At 35.4% G+C, this 15,383-nt stretch overlaps 1 protein-coding gene across 1 annotated transcript; it reads right to left on the minus strand.

The window, feature by feature from the left end:
• Nucleotides 1-958: 958 nt before the first annotated feature.
• On the minus strand, nucleotides 959-12,289 carry LOC149552359 (uncharacterized). Its single transcript, XM_089790196.1, has 3 exons — nucleotides 12,023-12,289; nucleotides 11,843-11,939; nucleotides 959-1,228 (listed from the first exon to the last, which is right to left on the minus strand). The coding sequence occupies exons 1-3, from the start codon at nucleotides 12,247-12,249 to the stop codon at nucleotides 959-961; spliced, it is 594 nt and encodes a 197-aa protein (XP_089646322.1). The 5' UTR covers nucleotides 12,250-12,289.
• Between the last annotated feature and the right edge of the window lie 3,094 nt (nucleotides 12,290-15,383).

Raw genomic sequence — 15,383 nt, forward strand, 5'->3', positions numbered from 1 at the left:
AGGTCCTTGTGGCTCAAGTTGCAACTAATTCTAATCCTCCTAATGAGGTTGATTAGTTGGAGTCTCTTATTTTGTCTCCCGCCAATTCAGTACTGATAGGCATGAAATCAAAATCTGACATCTAAAAAATATCAGTGCCTTGGCCCTCCTACTCATCAATCCATTGGTTTAGTTCATCTTCTAATGAAGTGGATTGAATAGCTTACTAAGGAATGGATGGTAGTGTAATTTTGGAGCTTCTTCTCCATTCCAACTTTGTGGCTCTTACCAGGAAGGTCCTCTAGTTCAAAGGAAGATTATCCTCTTCATCCCCATTACCCTCTTCCTCCACTTCTTTTGGGATAACTTCTGGGACTGATAGGAAGGAATAACTCTCCTAGTCACCTTTTGTCTCCTCTTGACTAGATTCTTAATCTTTCTTCTCTTAGGAGTGGATGGGGATGCTTGTACCTCTTGTTGAGGTGGAGACACCTCTTGTACTTCTATTTTAGCTTCTCCTTGAACTTGTTCAATTGTGGCACTTGGGGATTGTCCTAGGTCTATGTAACTTCAACATTTTTTGACCCTTGTATATTTTTTACCCCTGGCTGTGGAGGTGCTTGAGTTGCTTCCTCTTCTGGCTCAGCTTGTTGAGGAGAAGTTCTCTTCCTCTTACCTTTACCTTTTTGAACCCAATAATATCCAACTTCTCTATCAAGTTGATGTACTATTCCTGGCCTCACTGGGGACTGAGCTATAAATGTACACTAATACATTTGGCATCAATTTATGACTGCTAAGTGTCGCAATTACAACGGCAATGAGTCGCCACTGTGATGGTAATAGACGTCGTTGTTTTTTAATCACAAATTATGACGTCTATCCTCTGACGTCACAATTTTGATGCTAGTCCGTCGCAATTTTTCCATTCTATTCCGCCACGGATCCCATCACACTGCATGCGGTCGTCGTCGCAATTCTAACGTCCTCCCCAAACATTGCGATGGGATTGCGTTGGCATCTGGCCACAGGGTCCCTCCGGTGGCAGCCTTCCCATTGCTTCCTTGAACATCACAATTGTGTCATCCATTTCAAATTGCGACAGGGACGTGACAGCACCTAATGGCGTGGTAGTTGTGGCATCGCCGCTACTAGCCGTCGCAATTCTTCCAATGACGTCGCAATTGCGATGTCTATGTAAGAATTGCAATGGTGACGCTATGTCTGTGACACACTTTTTGTCGCAATGCTTTTGTGGACATCGCAATTGTGACGTCAGTGGCTAACACTGGGGTGGGGCTGCTATGGAGGTGATGCCAACTACCCTTGCCGCCACAATGACCCTGCTGCAAGCATATTCAGCTTGTTGCGCCTTCAGCCATGGTGTTTTTGGTACTTTTGGCTGGAAATAAATTTAGTTTCTTGACTATATTTCTACAACCTATGTGGATGCATAGCTTTTACACATGACCCATTCATTTCCCTTCCCTTACAGAGAAAAGTACCATTTTTGCCTCCCTACCAAAAGGAACATAGCAAGATTCATTAAGACTAAAAGCAATTTTCTCAAAAACAAAAATATGCACTGCAGCATTAATACAAAAAACAAGCACCTGAAATAAGGAACCATCTTCCAGAGATAGGAGCTTAGTAGCCTCACTCTCATTATCTAAAGAATTGTGGACCACACTACCATTCTCTAGATGCTCACCAGCTACAAGTTTACCATTTGAATCATTTTTTGGAAGTTCAGTAGCATGATGCCAAGTAATAATACCTGTCAAACCATTTGTAGAATGTTTGACATTCTCATGATCTGTTAGCATTAATTTTTTAATAAGCTTCAAAATTTCTACCAATATAGTTCTCATTATCATTGTTCACATCACAATTCTGAGAATGTCTAACAACCATAATATTAAAATTACCCACAGAATTAGTTCCCTTTATTTTAGATTCCTGCTTCTTAACATTATTACTAGACCCATTCGATGTGCATCCATTACTTATGGTATGACTTGACTAGAAGACATTATTTGTTTGAATACCATTGGTTCTTGGAGGCACCATCTATAATGTAGCATCATGATCTGCTGATGATCTGGATTTAGTGCATGACTGGCCAAAACTTGTGTTCTTTTCTAGACTTTCTGAAATGAAATTGACATTTGACAAATTTTCTACCTGTTGGGATATCTTGTTTACACCTGCAACACTAAAAGAGATTGCTATCGTTTGGAAAGAATGCATGTTTTTTGTCACCCGGGGGGCATATGAATCTTGTAAGTGCTTTTCCTTTGGATGTCCAATGTTCAATGACACCCTCTTCTTTAGTTTAGAGCCATTATACTGAGATTCAGACCCACCTGCTGTTTGAATGCTAGTTTTCTTATCTCGTATATAGAATAGCATGTAAGCTTTCTGGGAAAGCACACTTTTCTCACTGACTGTATAGACCTAGAGTACAAAATGTCATAAGAATAACTTCAATTAGTCTAAGCAACTTCAGTATAATTAGTGTTACCATATAAAGAAAAGGTTCTACATAAAATTGTAGTTCTTTTGTGTATTCTGTTATACACAAATTATAATCATCTTGCTCCACAAAATTAAACATGTCTTCACAACTGTAGCAAATGTATACCCGATTATCATCTAAAGCATTCCAGATGCCTGTGGATGAATGAATAAAGCAGAAATAATGACCAAAATGTGTGCTCCAGCCATCATGAACAAGAACACCATAAAGAGTGTTCTTAAAATTGCCCTCCCGTGATTGATCAATAGACAGAGAAACTAGAATATCATTCAAATGTGCAAAATTTATTAAAAAACCAGTAGATATTACAAAAACTATATTATTAGATTCCACTGAAAATGTGATCCACTGGCAAATAATATTGTAAGGGCTACTTACATGTCAACTGCTAACAAATGGTTTGAGATCCAACCTACAACCAAAGTCTACTTTTTTGTCAATTTTTCCTCCAGATCCAACTACACTAAAGCGCTTGAGATGAATTGCAAGAACATGTGGTGCTTTATCAATTTTGAGTTGTTCTAGAGCCTTCACTTTTACTTTGCATCGTTCACATTGATATCTTTTCACACCCCCATCTAACTACTCCACTGTTGTGTAATGGGATAATGCTTTCAATAAGGAATCTGCTCGAATGATCTCTAGGCTCAAATCTAAGAAAGGATCAAATTTATTTGAGCAATAAGAACATTGTGTGCACTTCACCTACAAGCTAGGTTGAAGCAATTGTTAATGAATAAAATACTTTTCTAAGACTATAACCTAGAGTTCCCAGCATAAAAATAATTTTGAAAGGTTTAAGTGACTCAAAAAAGCAGAAATAATGACCAAAATATGTGCTCCAGCCATCATGAACAAGAACACCATAATCAATCATTTTCTAACATCTTTTTATTTTGTTTATCATGTAGTGCGTCATTCTATTTGTGGATGATTCTGATTGGTGAAAACAAAGTGAATATTGTTACCAGTCATAAAAATTGTTTCCAGTGTTGAACTAGAATATATGGCAAACTTTGTGACTTGACTTCTATTAGTATATAAAGCTTTCACAAAGCTTCCTCTTATCATATGTAATATGTTAGGATACAGAGAAATCCAGATTAATCATTTAAGAAACAAAATGGCATAAGAGATGAAATTGAACTGCTTCAAAAATTTAGCTAGGCATATAACAAATGTAATGTTGTAATACAGAATTGAGCCGGCTTGGCATAATGAAAAAAGAATGGACAAATAATATAAGCCTGTAATTCTAAAAAAAAAGTGTGATTTCTGGGATATTTCAATAGCCTTTTACTAATTTTAATAAGTACACACATAAAACTGAAATTATAAAAACAAAAATATGTTAGTTCAACCTAAGAAATGAAATTAACTTGGCGTCTGAGTAAATAATTGTTTAGCAAATGTATTAAAATGTAATTCTACATCATGCATCTCATTTTGAAGAAGATCAATATCTCATATTCTGGTGTTGATGGATAGACTTACAGCATTCACTCAATCATGCCTGAATTTCATAAATAAATAATCAGCAAAGTTTATTTCCCCTCCATGAATTTTTTTGACCTAGAACTTTTGATAAATCCGGGTAATGAAAATCTAGAGAAAATAAATGTTGTTTCACATGTAAAAATGAATGCTTAGTGTTCTTTTAATAAATTAATATCTTCCATGACCTATATTTACATATTTTGATATCTTAAAAATGTGGCTAACTTTCGTGACTTAAAAACTATATGGACCATATTAATTGTAAACACTGCTTTAAATCAATCAAGAGTAGTGCTCCTCACTATAATTCTATTTCTTTTGAACATACCATTTTATATTAAAATAGAAAGCAATAACATGGTATTTAGAATTGGTTGATGGCCTGTACATATCATTAAATTCTAAATTCCTACTACACATTCTCATCTGTATTGCATGATGTCTACCCTACGAAGATATAGCTTATTTGACATTTGATAAAATGATGACGGCGAATGAAATACAATAAGAAAACATTAAGATTTCTTTAAAAATGAGAACATTCAATGAAAACCTGTACCTAGTAAATTTAGATCAGTCAAAAGTCAGCTTCAAAAAGCATGATGGTTGGCCCAAATAAAATATATATAACAGATGATGAGCAGGCTTACCCTTCCAAAATTTTCTCCATTTCTTGGATTTGCTTCTCAGAGGACAAGAGAGACTCCTGTGCACCAACTAAATTATCAATACTAGACCTTAGAACCTCAAAATCATGCCTAACTTTGCAGAGCTCCTACTCATTTTCTGTTGCACGTTGTCTTTGTCTTGATGTTTCCTGTTCCATATCTTCAAGCTTCTACTGCATTTCCTTGAGGACACCACTGTTACCCCTGGCAACCTTCTCCATTTCTTCTACTCGTGCCCACATGCTCTTAATCTGCAGTGCCTTTTGCTTCACTTGATCCTGACTAGCAAAAGCTTTTTGCTTCTCTAAAAGTTGAGATGTTTAGGGAGATAAAGTGGGAAAGATAGAGAGGAACAGATAAAGAGATATGGAGGAATAAGGAGAAGGGAAAGAGATATATAGATGGTGAATGAGAGAGAAAGATATACGGAGATATAGAAAGAGGGTGATAGGGATAGAGGGATAAATAGGTTATAAAATAAGTAGAGAGAGCTAAAGCAGAGATGGAGATAGGGAGAGGTAGCAAGAGGAAGACAGAAATCATGAGATATGCTCCTAAATTTTCCAATTAGAGTCCTTTCTCATTGGACAAATAAGGAAGATATTCGTAATGGTGCCTAGTAATCATGTATTACATAAATACATGCAAAACATAGAACAATGTATTTTTTCTATTTGATTTTCTACCTCTTTAGTGTACCCATTGCACATCAATGTAGTATTGCTAGTTTTTTATTCATGTTATGCATGGAAAAAGCATACAGTAAGGGTCACATCAAAGTTTTCATTGGTAAGGAGAAACCCAACAAATTACCCACCATATTACATGGGCCTAAGGAAAGCTTTATGCTTGACCAAAGGCAAGGCACCTGTAGCTAAAAGTCAGGATGATCGAACTGGAGTGAACAATGAATTTACAGAAAACACTTTGAAAACTTGTTAAGAAAATCTATCAACCTGCAATAAGATTGTATTAAAACTAGAATTATATAGATCCATATTATTAAAACTTAAAATAAGTGTTCAAAAAAGCACACGCCGGACACCTCTTGGAATGTCCAGGGCCTCCATAACCTTTGCTACAATAAGAAAGAAATCCAAATAATATCAAATCTTTGCTGAAACTCCAATTCACAAGGATGTATAGTTATGTTCTAATAATCAAATACTAACAATAAAAAACACAAAGCTAAAATGGATATGTCGCTAGTTTTTCTCCATTCATTCAGAAAACAAGCTTGATACTAAAATGTAAGTGTTTTCTCTTTAAATTATATCATGTTGATCACAAATACTAATCATAGATTAGTTATCCAAAAGGGTGCAATAATGACAAAGGAGCCAAATACTAAAAGATGCAATGAAGAGTTGCAATTCTTCAAATGATATTAAAAAGGCATCAATAACCAGTCCAAGGACATTATTCAGATAGAAGATTACTTTATATTTTATACAGACATAAGTGGTAGTAATCCACTAGACATCAGAAAGCTAGATCCCATGAGTACAATGATTAAGATCAGGAATAGTGACATATATATCACATAAGTAACAAGAGTTACATTAGAAATTGCAACAGTACAGATCACCCATCATTGGGTCATCACCATTACAAAGATATTATATCAGACAGAGATCAAATAAATATCCAACGTCTTTACAAACCAAACAGAATCAATCATATCACATTTCAATAAGGCAGATGTCAGATACAGTGAATAACTTCAGACCAGTATGGTACATATCACTTTTACATTATGATAAATCTGTAATAGTGATTACTTGGTCTTGTAAATTGCTCTACAGAAATTCTAATGATACTTATTGCAGATCAGTAATCAACATTAGATCGTCAGGATCTATGACATTAGGTCATTTAGTTGACTATCACTATACTTCCAACTTCAATATATATAATCCTTGTTTAGACTTTGATATTGATTGGATTGGGAATTTTCAAAAAGTCATTTCCATAATTATTGGAAGTGTTTTTGGTTATCAAAGTTTGATTGAAGATATCAGAACTACTTAAAAAGACATTTGCATATTGTTCGTCTATATTCTTTACCAAAGATCAGTTGCATCTCTCTAGCAGTGAATTAAAGAATATATCAGAAGCATGGGTGATATTACTTGTACATAACATCAAGATACATGCACAATTGCATTGATATATCTACCCTGAAAAAATATTGTTATTAATACCTAACATTTATTTGTGGCAAAATAAAGAATTGAGTATAAGTAATAATAGAAAGAAGTTTATTGTGATTTAAAATATAAGGATTTAGTCACAGACCCTTAGGAGTCATATAAGGGAACATCAAACATTAGCTCTAACCTCAAATAAGGGATTATTAACAAGCTGAAAGTTATCCTTGTTTTTGAAGTCAAATCTCTCTTCTTCCAAACTTTCCTTGTCTGATTTCTCTGGACAACGTTTCAGGTCATAGGTCTCAGCTAGGTTGTCCACTTCATCATTTCTTCCTTTGTCTTTTGGTTCCTTGAAGTGTTTTGTTCCTACACCTTGATTTTTGTTTTTTATGTTTTCATGAACATCTATCAACTTATCATTTTTTCGCTTATATCAATCCAAGGTCCTACGATATATAGTTGTTGATCTATTCTTGCTTACTGTCTTGTTACCTCATCCTTAAAGGACTTCAATGCTATATGTTGAGATTTTTGGCAAGGTAAATGTGAGTGAAGTTCTTGAAGCAATATTTGAATTACAATACTTAGTCTTAACAATCTCTCCTATTTAATTTTTTGCAACTTCTCTCTTTCTTGTGAAGCTATCGTCTTGGCATGCCTAGATATCATAGAGCTCTTTCAACATCTTCAGCATGATCCCTTAATTTCCCTAGTTCTTCGCTTGCCATAGTTTCATCAAAACATTTTCTCACCTACTTGTTCCTATCCTTCACTATCACATCTATTTGTTTATCTTCCTTGAGGTGATTAGATTTGACAACAATGTATTTTTTGATTGACTGACATTAGAAATATTACTCTTCTCATGCACAAACACTGACATGCTAGTCAATGTCATGTACTTTTTAAAAGGCGAAGGATAATTTTGATCAACATCCTTATCTCCAAGAAGCTTCACATAATCTGAATGATGACCCCTAGATTCAATCCCTACTATGTCATCCTCAATGTATGACGTTGAGATGCAGTAAGAACAATCTCATAATCATCATCAATCCATGTACTCATTTAATTTGTGACAGAAGGAGGACTCAAAAAATTAACTGCGTCTATTCCTTCCAAGTGTCAAAAACTATTTTCTCTCCTTGTATCTTGTTACCACTATTTTTGGTGGTCTATTAAGGTTAGATTCTGAAAATCTTCCTCCCATTCACTTCCTAACTTGGTTTTTTCTCGTTCTTCCTTTTTCAAGTGAGGCTTCAGTTTTTCCTCTTTCTCGGTTTAAATGTTGTGGTTGTTGTATGGAGACAATTAGCTTTAGGATTTAAATTCTCCACCTCTAGCTCATGGAAACCCTTTGCTTCTACATATGCATGAATCGGTCTTTTGTACATAGCACTATGCATTGGAGTGGAAGTTAGATTTGTACTTTTTACACCACTTACCAATATTTGGCATGAGTAAATTTGTCTTGGTTTCCCAAAAGTGTTGACTCCTCAATGATAATCTATAGCATAGCTTTAATTTTAATTGAATGAATGGGAACAAGCAGCTAGAACATTTGAGAACTACCAACTGCTCTAACTCAAATGCGCCCAACTTCACACACAGCTCAGCTAGTAATGTTCTTATTGCAGTTGCACCATTGAATGTAGAAATCATCATAGACATCTTTAAGATATCATTCATCCTTGACAGCTTCCAAGAAGTTCTCCAAATTGGCATAGAAATTCCTTTTGTCTAGTCCTCTCACAAATCATGGGCTCGCCACCACTTCTCAACAAGTGAAGCGACATTTAGAGGAGCAATCATTTCATCAAAAAGGTCATTTGTAGATACATATGAATTGAACTAACTTGACTTATTATCTACTATGTCTACATATATTTACCATCAAATAATAATAATGTCTAAATTCACTTGGAATCTAGGAGAAACTCAATGACCAAAGGTTTTCTGTGACAATGAAGCCAATAAAACCACCCATTTATCCTCATCGCTGCCCGCATCAGAATTCACCTCAATAAGGTATGTCTTACCCTTACCAAGAGACCTATGTCTGGTTTCCAATTTTCTTTGCAATGAAAACAAAGATTCGTTCTTCTTAACTCATTACTTGATTCTTTTCCTAACTTAGGAGATGTGACTTTAGGTTGATTAGGAGCCTTCACATTTGATTCATCATCTAATTTTTGATTCCTGAAGTTCTTATTGTATTGCTCAGAAGGAGGTGTGACTTCAACATCAAGAGCATGACAAAAAATTGTATTGCCTTCTCTTCTATAGGCTTGAGTGCCAAGAAAGATTCTTATTTATGAACCCATGGCCTGGCTGATATTTCTTTGGTTCCATTGAAAATTGGTATATTATTTGTTCAAGGCATCTTTATACTCAATTAGCTGTAAGCTTTGTCTAGCTTGTCAAAGCATGAAGCCTTATATGCATAGGACAACAGTCTAAACATGGGACATAATAGAGAAATATTTAGTATCTTATTGAGCTTCACTTTGTTTCAAGAATAGTTTAATATTCTCTACTAAACAGGGCCAATCACATGAAGGTGGAAGCTCATTTGGCCCCACCCCCCTCCCCCTAACATCACTCTAAATTCCCCGTTAACATCTAACATTCATTCATTCTTTCAACCATTAATAAAATGTAACATTTAATCAATATCACATTATAACATTCATTAACACATTAGATTCGTTAACATGCAACATTCATCAATATTCTGCATTAACACATAATTCATGAACATTCATTAGCACATAATTAAATTCATTGAGACATAAAATTTAGTCATTATCAATTAAGGTATGTAGATGACAATCATTTCTTTTTTTTCTTTCTATTTATTTTTTATGTGTAAGCTCTAAGAGGAGCATCAGTGTCATCATCAATTCCCCCCTCATTAGTTATTATGTTCTCTGTTCTTGATGATCTCAAATTCCTATGCTATTGCAAAGGGGAGTCTTCTGCAATAACAAATAAAAGAGTTAAATTAAAAACAATTTATTATAATTGTTACAAGTATTTAATTATTTTAAATAACATAACTATGGCACTCTTTACCTGATCTGACCACATCATTTTGTCTGGACTCAACGTCAACACGGTCATGAACATCGACCCCTCGATCCTCTATAGCTGCTATACAAAATGTTACGTTACTCCAAACACCAATTACAATTACATATAACAAATTTAATAGCAAATGTATACCTCCACCACAGGGATGCACATCATGCGAACCTTTAGTATCCACAGATTGTGTAGAAGTATTGTCAGGCTACATTCCAACATCCTACGCATTGTTATCATTGCTTGCTTAGAATAGATATACTCACTTTATATTGGAACTTAACATCAAATAGACTAATTGGTAAAGTATTTAATTTGAAATAAATTTCATTTAGCTTATTTACCTGTGGTTCATATGCATCATTATTAGAACCTTCCACACTGATTTCAGCTCATAGCCATTCAACCACGGCTCTATAGCCTTGTTGGAAGCCAATTCTCTTATCCTCTTTTGTGAGGCATCTCTTGAACTTTGAGCCCTGCATTTTTGCGTGGTATGGTGAATTTTACTTGCATTGTTTCATCAACCAATGGAGGGTAGTTAAAATATCAAAAGGAAATGGTAAATAGTTAGCAGGGTTTCCAACCCTTGTTACACCTTATTTTGGTCATGTTGGAGTTGTTCTAAACTGTCTTTGGTCTTTGGGAGTCCTAGAGGATCCAATTTCACTCTTGGTTGGGTGTGTAGAATAAAGGTCAAGTGTTGCAATCTGCCCTGTCACTGGTAACAACAAGTTTGCCTTAGACCTGATTTCTTTTGGGTTGTGTTGATGTTTGTTTTGGTTTCCATTTATGTTGGAGTTGTCCAAAACACTTGGTGTCAAGGTTGGGTGTATGAGGCCTTGAATGGTACAAGGGAGAAGTAACTAGTATGCAGCCTTATGTGATGAGTTGGGTCCATGAATTAAAGGAGCAGACATTGTAACAGAAGATTAGTTCTTAGGCCTAAGAATGGTTAATGGTTACTAAATTAATATGATGATCATGAATGATCTTCGATCCTCAAAATATGAGGATAAGAAGCCTATAATATAGGATTAAGGCATCTATCAAAGTTGCCAAGTGTTGTAAGAATGTTGTCATAACAACATTTTGCACTTATTGCAAATATTTCATACAACATGGATAGCCTTGGAATCCTTTGATTGTGGGAGGTTATTTTTGACCAAATAGGCCCTAGAATGGTGGAGAAGACACCTAATGGAGTGATGTCTTGAATCTCCAAGCATTGGTTGCATATTGTAAAAAGTTTGAGTTGATGAAGTGGCTAGAAAACTCTATTTTTGAAGTGATATTTCAGTTTTTGAAGGAACAATCATACTTGAAGCATAAAACGTGTTGATACAGTGGTTGAGACGTGTTCTATAGTCATTTGAAGACTTTTTCATGAACTTAAGGGTTTGGATGAAATCTTGAATATGATAAACCTAAGAGCCAAGAACCTTCCCAAATCAGTAAAATGGGATAGAATCTAAATGAATTCAATGTGAAGAAGGTCCCCACAATGAAGTTTGAAATTTGTGATGTTTTAGTGGATTTGGCACTTAGATCCATCTAAGTGAAAGTGAGAAAGAGAACCAAACTTAAGGTGTGGATCATCCAAGGTGGAGTTTTCAAGGTGTGACTCTTGTAGTAAAGAGTGAATAGGATTTAGTTAATGATCTAATCCTATTAGGAGATCCTATAGAAGCATAGGATACTAGGAGATAGGAGAAATCTCTTGGTGGGAGTGGAAAACTAAGCCTAGGAGTTTTATCTTACACCAGTGCTTCCAAAGCATGTTACTCTGCATCATATATTGGTGTGGAGGAACACTAAGATCCAAGTTGAGGATCAGGAGCATAGACAAGCTAGTCTATCCTAGCATTTCCCATCACATTATATAAAAAATTTGATACAATTTTTCATTTACTAATACTTACAACTCTTGCTTGAAGTTTTGAAAAACCACTAGAGCCAAGCTTGTCTGTCCCGTGCTTTTCTAGTCTTGCCTTTGTTGCCTTTGATGTGTCAGGAAATCTATGAAAAGTTTGAAATATGTTAGATAGTATAAATATAGAGGTTAATTAGTACATAATTAGATTCTCAATAGTATCACATACCTTGTTGTACTTTCCACTGGTGTAATATTATTTTTCTTGTCAGCTTTATACTTTCCATTCAAAATCAAAGCCTGCCACTCAGCCTCAGGAACATAGGGTAGACGCTCGTACCTAAGGTTATCCCGTAAATTTTTTCTGTACTGGTCCCTAATATACTTCAAACATAAACTAGCTTTTTCAAGGAGCTTGTTTCTCTCAAATGCACGAGGTCTAAAGAGTTGGGTCATGCTCTCTATAAGATCATCCTTCAACGGTTTGCATTGGTTATTCCACCTTTTAAGTAAAAAAAACATGTTAGACTCATAAATGAAGTGAAGCTACCTTTAATATAGTTCAAGAAATAGATGAAAAGGAAAACTATTATAGCAATGATATGAAATCAAAATAGTGGTTTGGGGTTTTAGTTAGGATATGATGTTCCACCAAGTACGCAGGATGGGCCCGAATATTCACAAACACTCATCACTAAGTTTTCTCCAAAAACCATCATTCCCTACAAAACAATCATGGGATCATTAGTCGATGAAGAGTGATCAAAAACTAAATTACTATTATATCACTATAGAATAATAATAACTTTAAAGTATTTGGAACTTTGGCTACTTTTAATGGAATGCCTTCATCGTCGCTGACGATCAATATGACATCCTTCACCATTCCTGTACTAGGAACATAGGAACATCTAGGAAATGATGCTGCAACTCCTATTGCAAAAAGTTTCATAAGTTTCATAAGTCTTTATCATGAAGTATAAAACAACAAATGATAATTGATGTTAAAAAGTTGTAAAAAAAAAATTGTTTGTTGCTGTCATAAGAGAGAAAAAGAGGGATTTGTGTACCAGCAGATGGTGCAATAGTTGATGCCTGTAAGTTGCATGTTGCTGACTCAGTAGTCAGAAAGAGATTTGTGGTTGTCCTAGATGGAGGTGGCGTCATCATAGGATTCAATTGATGTGAAGCTGAAGAATAAAATTGCTAGAGCATGCATAAATATAGAACACGTGGACTAGCATGGACAAGATTGTTAGAGCATTAAAAAAAAGGATTGTTCGAGTATGTATTGTCAATGATTATGATCATTCCTATATATATTCAGTGGAAAATAGAAGTGGGGAATGGAACATGCGATCTACCTGAACCACCTTCAGCACCCTCATCATGGGAACGGGGCTCAAAATCATGCAAAAAACTCTGTAAAGACAACACATCCATATTTTAATTAATGCCATAAAAGAGCATAACATAAAAACCATTATTGAACTCTTGTTATAATTAAAAATTTCATTAATACTTACTTTTAAGGTTTCAGAGGTGTGCATAAATTCAAATCCCCTTTCCCTTATTTCTAGAGTAGTAGGCTTTATGGTTGCCAAACGTAAAATTTCTTTGCCAATTTTCTTTAGCAACTTTCTAGTCGAATCGATCGGGTCATTGGTGTCTGCTAAATCAATATAAAAAGGGTCCTCCTCAGGGGGGGTTGTTGATCAGGGACTGCAGGTTTCTTTCCCTCCCTCCGACCACTAGCCCTCTGTAACAACAATAGTATTAGTATTATCAAAATTACTCCAAAATAATGAAGAAAACAACATTAAAAAAATAACTTTTTGCTTCTATCTAGTTTGCACAATTACAATGAGTTTTACTTGCTCATGTGTAGATGAGCTGGGAACATCACCAGCATCCCCTCTGAGCGGTTGCTCTATATTGTGCCCCTGTGTCAAAGATCAAGTATAAAAATATTAGCCAAAAATTTATTGACTAAATGGTATGTTGGAGTCATTGATTAGAAGTTGGTTTAATAGTATGTACCACCCCCATGATAGTAGCCTCATTTGTATCTATGTAGTTCAAATTGTAATCAATAAGAACCTCTTCCCCTGCATGTATTGATTTTATCGCACAGATGAATACACGATTTCCCTCGCGCACCTCAAATATGCAATTGGGTTGCTTTATAGTTGACCCAAGTCGTGTACTATTTATAAAACCTGCAATATTCCCTATTGCTTTTGGCCTTCCATCAATGTATATAGCCACACTTTTACCTTGATTATTGTCTTGGTGTTGTATATAATTTGCTGAGAGGGCATACCTACGCATACTTTTTTTATATTGAACAATATGCATCCAACTTTTGTAATCGTAACATGGTCCAACATACTCCATCAATTCAGAAACTTTGTTGTAAGATACCTTTAAGCCGTCCATAGAAAATAGGCCCAAAGCATGTAGTGATGATGGTGCTATGCGATATATCCTCTCGTTAACACAAAAATCAATGTTTATTGGAGGAAGTTCCTTGGGTACCCAATGTTTCTCTAGATGTTGGTACCTCAAGGGCACCTCGATGTTGCCTTCCATCTCATCATCATAAGAATATGACCCCCCTTGAGCAAGGAAAAATTTCATGCATTTATTGAATTTCCTTCTAGTCCTTTGACCTCTAGTTAATCTCCCTATTCTAGATAAACTGCATGTCTCACTTTCCTCTTCTATTCCTATATTTCCCTCACTCGAGGAAGACACTTCTAACAAATACCTATTCACTGATACTTGAAAATGGGAGAGATCTTAGAAGAAATCAATATTACTATTCATAAGTGTATTAAATAGACTGTCTATAAGGAGTATTGACTTATACCTATCGATCCATGAGACTGTGCGGGATGCTCCTGAAAGGGGTTCAGTTTCCTGCAAATGTAATTCAATTATCGTGAGCATAATCACATCATAATCATAATCACATCTATCATTAGCATCACATAAAAATTAAAAACATTAAAAGGTACACAATAAAAAATTTAAATCAGGCTCACATTATAAGCCTACTAGGGAAGTAGGCCTAGTGAAGGGCTAAATTTGGGTTTTTGTATCAGCTAATGAGTTGAGGGCTTAGTCACCTTGGGGACATGCTATTTGAAGTTGTTTGATGTGTGTGGAGGTGGAGGAAACACCTAGTTAAGGTGAATTCAAGTTTGGCACCTATTGAGGCATTGTGAGCATTTGATAGTTTGTTGATTAGATTGCTTGGATGAATCCATTGGATGGATTGAGGGACATTCATGGGATTATTCCAAAGATGTAGAACCTAAGGTGGCATAAGGATTTGGTGTGCACTCTGATAGGTTATGGATTTGGCTTGGATCAAGGAGAGGGATCTTATGAAGATGCTTGGTTGGTGTTGTGAGAACACTATGGAAGTCCCTCTTGTTATGAATGATTGCAAGTCCACCTAGGGTCTCTGCATCACCTACAGAGGAAGAATTATCAACCAACAAATTGGGTAAGCACTTATATTATGTTTTCCCTATGAATTTTATTCTAGGTACAACTCCCTTTTATAGATATTTAATGGATTC

The sequence above is a fragment of the Cupressus sempervirens genome, chromosome 6, assembly GCF_028749045.1.
Source record: "Cupressus sempervirens isolate cs-2001-9-10 chromosome 6, ASM2874904v1, whole genome shotgun sequence".
In the NCBI taxonomy this organism is placed as follows: Eukaryota; Viridiplantae; Streptophyta; class Pinopsida; order Cupressales; family Cupressaceae; genus Cupressus; species Cupressus sempervirens.